Raw genomic sequence first — 10,061 nt, 5'->3', positions numbered from 1 at the left:
GGAGGAGAAGGGTGAGCGAGAGGCGCGAGCAAAACGCGGGGAAGGAGGCGCGAGCGCGTCCGGGCTCGCACCCTCTCTCTCGCTCGCCTGTGCTCCAGCGCACACGTCTTCTACTTTGCAACGAGCTCTCCCTCTCCACGAGCAGTGGACCGCGATACGGCGCGAACGACGCGACGACGCCTGGCAAAGCCTCGCACGCAGCGAGCAGCTGAGAGCGGGCTCGACAGCCAGCGAGTCACCACTCAGACTCACTCAGAGCAGCACGAGCACGTCGTGTACACGGAGCAGGGGACGATGCAGAGCCACAGGGGCGCCGGCGTAAGGGCGGGCAGCTGCCAGACCTCGCTCACGCCGAGCGAGCAAGCTTCGAGAGCCAGCGGCTCGACGACGCGGCGTGCCCTCCCGGTCCCTCGACCGAGCTGTGCGACCGCATTGCGAAGCCTCCTCTGCCGCCCAGCTGAGCCCGCGAGCAGAGAGTCGGGCCCGACCCGAGCCAGAGTCGCCCTCCTCCGGCGGCTCGAGCCGAGCCTGACGGCGACGAGCCGCAGCTGCAGCCCGCCGAGCACACCCACCCGTGCTCCGAGCTCGTGAGCCTGTCGCCGAGCTCGAGCGCGACCAGACGAGCCGGTGCGTCGCGCGAGGGCCCGGACGCGAGAGGAGAGGGAGGCGACGAGGAACGGCGGGCGGGACGAGGGCGGCAGGCGGCACCGTTGTGGCGGGACAGGGTGTCGCCGCGGTTGCTGGATGTACTGCACGTCTGCCGAACGCGTCCAGCTGCCCCCGTGAGCCGCAAGCAGTGGTGCGGCGGGGGAGCTTCGCCGGCGAGGACGAGGGCGCGGCGAGACGAGCGTGGACGGCGGCCGCTTGAGCGCAGGCGTGGCGCAGTGCGGTACTCGAGTGCTCAGAGTTGCAGCAGATCGAGGCTTGAGCAGTGGTGGTGGCTGGTGAAGTCCTCATCAGCTCGCACGCTCGTCGCGTCGACGTCTCGCACCTCCAACCTCCCTCGGCTCTCGACAGCCGCAGCAGACCGGCAGCATGGCGGCCCCTACCGTGCCAGACGAGCTCGTCACGCTCCTGCCCCTCTCGATCGACCAGACGCGGCTCCACCCAGCGCCCGTCTCGTTCCCCTCCGGCACCTCGCTCCCCGCCCACATCTCGCCCGACGACCTCCAGCCCCTCAACGAGCTCGCCCGCATCCTCCTCACCGCCTCGAACCCGGCCGTCGTCTTCCCGCCCTTGCCCCAGCCCGTCCCCAACGAGCGCAGCGTAAAGGTCGCCCGCGCAAAGGAGGCCGGCAACGCCGCCTTCAAGAAGCACGAGTGGAACGACGCCATCAAGCTCTACACCATCAGCGCCGAGATGGCCGCCACCCGCCCCATCTTTGAGGCCGGCGCCTACGCCCGCGACGAGCTCGCCCTCGCCCTGTGCAACCGCTCGGCCGCCTACCTCGGCGCAGGCGAGCTCGTAAACGCCCTCGTCGACGCCGAGGCCGTCATCAAGCTCAAGCACTCGTGGATCAAGGGCCACTTCCGCAAGGGCAAGGCCCTCATCGCCATGGGCCGCCTCGCAGAGGGCCGCGAGGCCTTCCTCCTCGGCCTCCAGTTCGACCCCATGGCAGAGGTGCGCTCCCTGTTCTCTCTCTCTCTCTCTACGGGCCTGAACCCGAGCTGACCGAGCCCCTCCACAGGACCTCCAACAAGCCGTCGCCGAGGTCGAGGAGCAGTTGCGCTCGGCGCAGTCGGTCAAGGCGATCGAGGGCAAGGCGCAGTGACGCAGGGAACGACGAGCGCAAGTAGCCGCACCGCAGGAGGAGCAGTCTGTTCCATGTTGTACTCGCACCCGCTTTCCCCACCTGTCTCGTCGACAGCTCGAGCCCGCTCTTTCGTGAACGAGAGGGTCGCGCTCTCCGAGAGGAAAGCGCTCGAGAGTCCAACTGCGAGTAGAGATTGCGAAAGGAAGGGGTCTACATGTACGGAGAGGGTCTACAGTAACGGCTATGGGACAGAGGGACGAGAGAAAGAGGCCGGAAGGGGAGCGAGGCGCCTCAGCGCTTCCTCCCTTGCTTGACGAGCTCGACGCCCTCCTTGGCTGCAAGGAAAGCTCGTCAGGACTCGATGGAGGAAAAGAGGAACAGAGAAGAGAGCGCGACGCACCGCACTCGTTGCCGTGGCGGAAGAGCCTGAGGACGATGCCGTCGGGCAGCGTCCTCTCGGCGTCGGCGACGCGGCGGTAGAACGCCTCGACGGCCGCCTGGCTCCCGAGCTCGGCCCGGCTCAGGGGCGGACTCGGCCGCAGCGGGTTGTTGGGCGACAGGGCGTCGGCAAACTCGTCGTTGTCGGCGAGAAAGTCGCCCGTCGTGTCGAGCGACAGGGTCGAAGCGCGAGTCGGTGACGACGCGCGCGACGACGAGGCCGACGTTGACGGCGATTTGCCCATGCCGCGTCCTCGCGGCGACGAGTGCGTGCGGCCGCCGAGCGTGGGCCGAGGCGGGACCGGCGGCGCGCGCTTGGTCGAGGCGGCCGTCGTCGACGCCGACGAGGTGACGGTCGCTTCGCTGCCGCTGCGGCGGTGCGGCAGGACGGGCCGCTCGTGCGAGCCGTCGAACTGGCCGGGCAGGTCGGGCATGTCGCTGAACGGCGCCGGCGCCGGCTCGTCCTCGGCGCGACCGCGCTGCTGCTCCTCGACGAGCGACGCAAGGTCGGACGCCGAGTGCGAGTGGCCCCAGCTGACCTCGGGTGGCGGTGCAGGTGGACGGCCCGACTTGGACGAGACGGACGACGCGGCCGAGGGCGCTCGAGGCGGCGTAAAGGGCGTCGTGACGTCGCGGATGTAGATGGCGAGGATGTTGCGCGGGTACTGCTGCGCGAGCGAGACGTACAGCTCGAGGTCCTGCTCGCCCGAGTCGCCGACGAGGACAAACTGCGACTCGGGGAACTCCTTGAGGATCGTCTCGACGTTGGCGCGCTTGCGCTGGCCGGGCTCCTCCCACAGCTTGGCGAGCGCCGACGTCGCGCCGCCGTACTCCTTGAGCGTACAGCTGCCCGACGGAAAGCCCGACAGGGCGAGAAAGGCGCGCAGGACGGGCCACAGCTCGAGAGGGCTGTTCGACACGTAGTGGAAGTGGGCGCCCTCCTTCGACATGGCCTGGTACCACGACGCCATACCGGGCACGCGGATGTCGTGCAGCTCGCGGACCTGCGTGTGTGTACCTCGAGGTCAGGGCCCGGCTCGGGAACGGCGAGTCGAGGAAAAGGAAGGCGAGGACGCACAAACACGTTGCGGAAGATGGTCCTCGTGCCCTTGACGACCTCGGTCCACTGCGGCGGGAGCACAGAGTCAGTACGCGAGTCCTCGTACAACGCGAAGAGAGAGAGAGAGAGAGAGAGAGCGCACCTTGATCGTGTCGTCGACGTCGCTCACGACGCGGACGCCGCCTCCTGCTCCTCCCTCGCCCTGGATCGCGACGCCGATCTCGCACTCGTCCTCGGCCGTCGTGCGCGCCTGCGCGTACCCGGCGAGGTTCGGGCCCGCACCCTCGCCGACGCCCGCCGGCCACGAGTCGACGGCGCTCGCCCCGTCCGCCTCGAGCAACTCGGCCGTGACCCGGACGCGCAGGGCGTCGAGCCCGCCGGCGCCGCCCGCACCTGCGCCTGCTCCTGCTCCTGCGCCCGCACCGCCGGCCGCTCCCGCCGAGCCGACCACCTCGAGGTACCGCTTGAGGGCCGGCCCTCGCACCTGGAGGACCGTGCGCCACCCGGCGCCGGCCGCGCTCGTGCTGACGACCTTGGTCGCGAGTGCGCCGTCCCACAGCTGGCCCGACGCGAGGGCCGGGTAGACCGAGAGGCGGACCTTGCGGCCGGGCAGCTTCTGGCCGAAGAAGGGGAGGAGGCGAGCGTGGAAGTTGGTGTGGAGGCGAGGGAGGTTGGTCGACGACGTGATGGTGAACGGCTCGGGCCACGTCTCGGGAGGGAGGCTCGTCGACGAGGTCGAGGCCGAGAGGGCGGTGCTGGCGCGGACGGGCGACGAGGCGCGGGACGACACGCGCGACGACGCTCGAGACGACGCGGTCGACGGCGCGCGCGAGTGCGACGGCGTGCCCTTGTCGCCCTTGGCCGCGTCGCGCGACTTGGACGACGAGAAGTTGAACGGGAGGTTGCGGAGCCCGGGCGAGCGAGGCGTCGCCGAGGCGGTCGGCGAGGAAGGGATGGACGGCGAGCGCAGCGCGGCGGCGATGCTGGCGGCGCTGCGCTTGGTCGGGATGTCGACGCGCACGTGAGGACGGCGATTGAGGGCGGCAGGGCGGTCAATGATCTTCTCGTCCTCGGGCGAGCGCGACAGGGCCGGCGACGGCGCCGTCGCGGCGTGGACAGGCGGTCGATGCAGGTGCGGCGGTTTCGGGTTCGGCGCCGGCGAGTGCGGCTTGGACTCGCTCGAAGCAAAGTCGTGCGCCGTCGGACTGCGCATCTGCTCCTCGAGCGACATTTCCTCGGGCTCGCTCACCGGCGGCGCGTTGACGACGACGTCTGCGGTCGCGACGGCGAGCTCGGCCGTCGCGTCCTTGTCGCCGTCGCGCCCGCCGACCTCGAGGAGCTGCTCAAAGACGTCGCCGTCCTTGAGCGCGACGTCTCGCAGCGACGAGTCGAGGCTGTCGACGCTCTGGCTCCCCTCGACCATCGGGTCGAGGCCGGCCTCGGTCGCCGCCGCCGCCGGGATCTTGGGCAGCGCCGCGAACGACTTGGCGAGGGCGTAGAAGATGCGCTGCGAGCGCGAGGCTTGCGAGAGCGGGCGCTGGCGGTAGGCGTAGCCGGACGTCAGGACGTCGAGGACGAGGGCGGGCTCGGACGCGTCGTGCGGTGCGGGTTGGAGTGTGGCGTACTGTGAGGGGGAGGGCCGAGGTCAGATCGACGAGTAGTGAGAGACTGGAGAAAGTAGGGCTCACGCCGGGGAAGCACACGACCTTGTCCTCGTCGACCTCCTCGAACGCGAGCGCCTTGCCCTTGCCCTTGGCGGCCGCCGCTCCTCCTTCTCCCGCCGACGACGCGACGCTCGGCGCGTAGGTGCTGAAGTAGCTCCCGACGATGCCCCCCCACCTGCTCGAGCGCGACTCGTTCGGGCTCGGCGGCACGCTGCTCAACAACCCTCCGCCGGCTCCTGCGCCGGCGTGGACCGCCGCCGCGAACGCCGGCAGCTCGCCGATGCCGTCGCCGACCCTGCGCGCCTTGTCGAGCGCCTTCTTTGGCGTGGTGAGCACCTTGGGCTCGACAGGGGCGTCCCACGCGCTCCTCGCGGCGCTGCGGTCGCGCGAGCTGGTGCTGCCCTCGGCGAGGGAACGCTCACGCTCTTGCTCGCGCTCGTCGCGGGCGGCGTAGGCGTCGCGGAGCGAAGCGAGCTTGCCCGCTGCGGCGCCGGCGGCCGACTCGAGGCGAGGGGCAACGTTGGCCTGGGCGCGGGCGGCGAGGCCGCTGACCTTGGCGAGGGCGCGGCCGCGGAGGATGGACGCGCTCGAGGGCATCGGGGGCGGGGATGGGCTGGCGGTCGAGGGGCGTCGCCAAGCTGGTGGGGGCAGGCGAGGAGGTGGAGCAGTGCCGGCGGCGGACGAGGCGGCGGCGGCGGCGGCGGGCGGCGGTGCTGGCGGTGGCACAGGCATCCAGAGAGCTCGTGCGAGCGACTGCCTCGCCAGCGTGGGCGGGAGCAGGGCGAGCGGGTTGTGGTCCAACCTCGACCGCGGCCAGATGACGAAGGTCCTTTGAGAGTCACCGCTCGCTCTTCTCACTCGGGTCCCGCGTGTCCAGTTGCAGCTGCTGTGTCACCACCTGAGTCGCTGCACTCTACTCGAGCAGCTGGGGATCTCCTCGAGCGAGCGCGCAAGCTGCCGCTCGTCTGGCGGCTCGCGCGACGAGCGAGCCCTTTCTCATCGGCACCCGCGCCTCGACGCTTATCTCGACCGCCACGCACCCGCTGCTGCTTCGCCCTGGGTCGCATCAGCTTGCTTCCCTCCTTCAGCACCGCCCGCGCACCTCGAGGAGCTGTCCAGGTCGACCCTCACCTCTCGCCCTCGCCGTTCCTCCACCTCGACCTGCCGTCCCCGCACACCGTCCAACCGCCAGCCCAGTCACTTTCGAGCCGTCCAGCCTCTCGAACGTTCAGCACAGTCGGCCTCGCCCAACCCCGCGCCGCTCGGCGAGCCCAACTCGTCCACCGTCCTCGCCGCTCGCCATGGTCGCGCCCAACTCGGTCGCCGAGAACGTCTTTGGCACGCTCGGCGCAGTATTTTGGTCCGGGCAGCTCGCGCCGCAGCTCGTACGCCGCGCCTCTGTTCCCGTCGTCCCGAGCCGAGAGCTGACACTCGCCACCACACAGTGGAAGTCGTGGCGCCGCAAGGACACGGCCGGGCTCTCGACGACCATGATGTTCCTGTGGTACATCAGCGGCATCTGGCTCGGCGCCTACTGGTGCGTCCCCTCTCTCCCCTCTCTTGCGCAGGCGTGCGAGGAGTAGAGGGACCTCGAGGACCGCGCTCATTCCTCGTCCTCCTCCCGCAGCTACACCTCCGACCTCTCGATCCCCCTCATCATCCAGCCCCAGCTCTTCACCCTCTTCTCGACTCTCGCGTGGGCTCAATGTCTGCATTACGACTCGGGCTACAGCACCTTGTCGGCGTGGGTCGTCGCAGGCGTCGCTCTAGCCGTCGGCGGCGCGGTCGAGGCAGGGCTCGTCGTCGGGTGCAGGGTGCGTCCCCTCCTCCACTCCTGTCCTCTCGAGCATCTCAAGCAGCTCGATGCGCCTCGGGCAACTCGCCTCGTCCGGGGCGCCTCGCCTCGTCTCGAGTCTCAGCATACTGACCAGGCTCGAGCGCCTGCAGCACCTTCAAGACCAGGGCAACGAGCGTCTGAACACGGCGACAGGCGTCATCGCCGCCGTCTTCGTCATTGCCGGGCTCCTGCCCCAGTACTACGAGGTTTTCAAGTTCAAGGCCGGTGAGAGCACGCTCCCCCTCCCTCTCCGTCTCTTCACCTCGTCCGACTCTGACGGTTCCCTCCCACCAGTCATCGGCATCTCGCTCATCTTCCTCAGCATCGACCTCCTCGGCGGCGTGTGGTCGCTCCTGTCGCTCGTCTTTTCCCCACCTCCCTTCGACGCCCTCGCCGCCGTCAGCTACTCGTCCGTCGTCGGCCTCGAGATCGGCATCTTTATCCTTGCGGCGCTCCTCAATCCCCGGTACTGGCGCAACGAGCGAGCGCGCAAGCTCGAGGAGGAGGAGAAGGAGGGACGAGAGGGCGGGCAGGAGGAGCGGGAACGGGGCGAGGCTCGGATGGCGCTCGACTCGAGGGAGAGCACGTTGACGGGTGCTGCTGTGCCGACAATCAAGGCGAGCGTCGAGAGAGGGCCCATGGAGGGGGCGCACAGGGTGAGCAGCCGGTCGAGCCGCCACAGCCGGGAAGGAGGGTTCGGCTGGCTCGGCGAGGACGAGGTCGGGCACGAGCACTCTCGCGCTCACGAAGCTGTCTAGAGCTAGACGTTGTAGATCCTCGTTGTACTGCGAGGCATGTTGGACGTTCTCTCGGGCACCGTTACCGCCTGCTGCTGCTGAGAGTACTGCTGCGAGTTGCGATCCTGAATACTCTACACACACGGGCTCAAGAGACCTCGAGAGAGAAGGGAACGAGTGGCTCAGAGCACGGCCTGGGGCATGCGCTTCATCGCCTGCCGGACGCCCAAGTCGGCAAGCACCTCCTCGGACCCGCCGAGGATCGAGTCGAACTGCGAGGACGAGGCCAAGGCGAGTCAGTCGAGAGGCAGGGGCAGGACAAAAGTGAGAGAGGGCGTACCTTGTAGGTCCTCTGGAACTGCTCGATGAGGGCGCCCATGCCGCCCTGCGTGATGCCGCGCCCGCCCCAGATCTGGACGCAGTCGTCCGAGATCTCGCCCGCCGAGCGCGACAGGAACGTCTTGAGGAGCGCCATTGGGCCGGCGAGGAGCGCAGACTGGTCGGCGTACGACATGTGGGTCCTGCAAGGCGAGGGGAGCAGGGTCAGGTCGGGCTCGATTTGAGAAGGTCAAGTCGGACGCGAGGCGAGGAGAGGTGCTCACATCTGGTACGTGATGTTCTCGAGCCAGGTCTGGCCCATGTCGCACTTGTAGATCATCTTGGCGAGCCTGAGGGAGGAGGAGCGAGTCAGGGAGGGCCGCACACCCGAGAGAGAGAGAGAGAGAGCGGGCGACGCACTTGTTGCGGACGACCGGCTGGTCGATGAGGCGCTTGCCCTGCGACTTGCGCAAGTGCGCCCACTTCCACGTCTCCTCGAACTATTGCGCAGGAGAGATGTGAGCGAAACGGCTCAAGAGGCGGCGCGAGGCGAGGAAGAGAGAGAAAGAGGGACGCACCATCAAGCGCGAGTACCTCGCGATGCGGCAGCAGATGACCCACCGCTCGTGGCTGCAGAGGCAAAGACGAGAGACGGAAGAAGAGGAGGGAAAGGGCCTGGTGAATCTCGTGATCGGGAGGCTTGGGACGGCGAGAGAAGGAGCGAGACGCACTTGAAGTTCGACAGGATGACTGCGGGTGCGAGACGACCAGGTTAGCGTTCGCGCTCTCTCCCAGGTCGACGACCAACTCTTCGAGAGAGAGAAAGGCGGGACGCACCCTTGAGACCGTTGCCCTCGCCGCCGAGCACGTTCTCGACGGGGACCTTGGTCGATTCGAAGAAGACGTAGGCCGTGCCGGCCGCCGACGAGTACGAGGTGCGGATCTTGCGCGTCTCGACCGAGTCGTCGCGCTCGATGAGCATCATCGTGAGCGACTTGGGCCCAGTGCGCACCGCCGTCATGAAGTAGTCGGAAAAGTAGCCGCTGTGACGGGACGGCGGGACGAGCGGGTCAGCTCATCTCTCGCGCCGCCGTCCTGCGAGGGGTCGAGAGGACGAGGGACGCACTTGGTGATCCACTTCTTCATGCCACTGACGATCCAGTGCTTGCCGTCCTCCGACAGCTTGGCCGTCGTCGTGATGCCCTGGACGTCCGAGCCGGCCTGCGGCTCCGAGATCGCGAGCGAGATGAACTTCTTGCCGCTGCATGCACGACGACGAGGTGAGCGGAATGTCGTTTGACGCGAGAGAAGAGAGAGAGGAGGGACGCACGCAAAGATGTCGGGCAGGACGCGCTTCTTCATGGACTCGTCACCAAAGTTAAGGACCGGCGGCAGGCCGATGACCATGCCCGCTTGACAACCCGCCTGCCACCCGGGCGCACCGACTCGGACGAGCTCCTGGATGACGACGAGCTCGTGCTGCGGACGAAAAGAGGCGTCAGGTCGGCTCGAGGACGACGGATCGGACGAGCAGGGACGCACGAAATAGTCAAAGTCCTCGCCCTTGACACCTCCAGGGAGCGTCTTGCCCGCGAGGTGCTTGCCCGGGCCCATGCGCATGGCGTGCAGGTCCCACTCGGGCTGGCCCATCTTCTGGACGAGGTCGGCGGTCGGGCGGTCGCCGCTGAGCTCGCCCGCGCGCGCCTCGGCCTTGACCTCGTCGTCGAAGAACTTGCGCATCGAGCGCTGCAGGGCGCGGTGCGACTCGCCGTAGTAGGGCGAGCGGAACTTGGGGTTGAGCCAGTCGGGCTCGGCGTGCGGGACGGGGCTGAGCTCGCCGGCGGCGAGGATCGGGTAGGGTGCGGGTGCGGTCGTGTCGAGGCGGCCGATCTTGAGGCGGGTGTACTTGGCGAGGACCTCGGAGCGGTGCAGCGAGAAGAAGGCGGTCGAGGCGTCCTGGCCGGCGATGTCGGCGGCGAGGAGGACGCCTGCGCCGCCTGGGTGCATGTCGGCGAACGAGCTCAGGTCGTACACGTCGTTGTTGACGACGAGCCAGAGGTCGCCCTCCTTGTTGTGCTGTCGACGAGTGCGAGGTTCAGTGGCTGCGGGGACGAGAGGGAGGGAGGGGAGAGAGGGGCGCACCTGGTTGACCTGCTCGAGGGTGTAGACCTTTGCGGACGCCATGGTGCGAGCGAGCGAGAGACTGTGCGTGTGCAGCGGGGAGCAAGGAGAAGGAGGAAGCGACGAGGTGGAG

The 10,061-nt window shown here is 68.6% G+C and overlaps 4 protein-coding genes across 4 annotated transcripts; 2 read left to right on the top strand and 2 right to left on the bottom strand.

Moving 5' to 3' along the window:
• Nucleotides 1-1,164: 1,164 nt before the first annotated feature.
• RHOBADRAFT_7843 (uncharacterized protein) lies at nt 1,165-1,611 on the top strand (the record flags this gene model as incomplete). Its single annotated transcript, XM_018419203.1, has 1 exon — nt 1,165-1,611. A coding segment is annotated over one exon (447 nt), but the record flags the coding sequence as incomplete, so codon positions are not given.
• Nucleotides 1,612-1,923: 312 nt separating this feature from the next.
• RHOBADRAFT_54302 (uncharacterized protein) lies at nt 1,924-5,647 on the bottom strand (the record flags this gene model as incomplete). The annotated part of the gene is made up of 5 exons (XM_018417241.1): nt 1,924-2,088; nt 2,154-3,195; nt 3,270-3,317; nt 3,394-4,875; nt 4,940-5,647. 5 exons carry the CDS (start codon nt 5,645-5,647, stop codon nt 2,045-2,047), a joined length of 3,324 nt encoding a protein of 1,107 aa, XP_018270538.1. The 3' UTR covers nt 1,924-2,044.
• A 569-nt stretch (nt 5,648-6,216) lies between these two features.
• RHOBADRAFT_37522 (uncharacterized protein) lies at nt 6,217-7,558 on the top strand (the record flags this gene model as incomplete). The annotated part of the gene is made up of 5 exons (XM_018413440.1): nt 6,217-6,300; nt 6,361-6,452; nt 6,543-6,729; nt 6,863-6,977; nt 7,047-7,558. 5 exons carry the CDS (start codon nt 6,217-6,219, stop codon nt 7,508-7,510), a joined length of 942 nt encoding a protein of 313 aa, XP_018270537.1. The 3' UTR covers nt 7,511-7,558.
• A 28-nt stretch (nt 7,559-7,586) lies between these two features.
• Nucleotides 7,587-9,991, bottom strand: RHOBADRAFT_54300 (uncharacterized protein; the record flags this gene model as incomplete). Its single annotated transcript, XM_018417240.1, has 11 exons — nt 7,587-7,761; nt 7,830-8,010; nt 8,092-8,157; nt 8,228-8,307; nt 8,386-8,437; nt 8,539-8,557; nt 8,645-8,850; nt 8,934-9,068; nt 9,138-9,286; nt 9,350-9,883; nt 9,950-9,991. The coding sequence occupies 11 exons, from the start codon at nt 9,989-9,991 to the stop codon at nt 7,672-7,674; spliced, it is 1,554 nt and encodes a 517-aa protein (XP_018270536.1). The 3' UTR covers nt 7,587-7,671.
• Nucleotides 9,992-10,061: the final 70 nt, after the last annotated feature.

Source organism: Rhodotorula graminis (assembly GCF_001329695.1).
Source record: "Rhodotorula graminis WP1 unplaced genomic scaffold RHOBAscaffold_8, whole genome shotgun sequence".
Classification (NCBI taxonomy): Eukaryota; Fungi; Basidiomycota; class Microbotryomycetes; order Sporidiobolales; family Sporidiobolaceae; genus Rhodotorula; species Rhodotorula graminis.
This window is presented reverse-complemented; position numbering and strand designations above follow the sequence as displayed.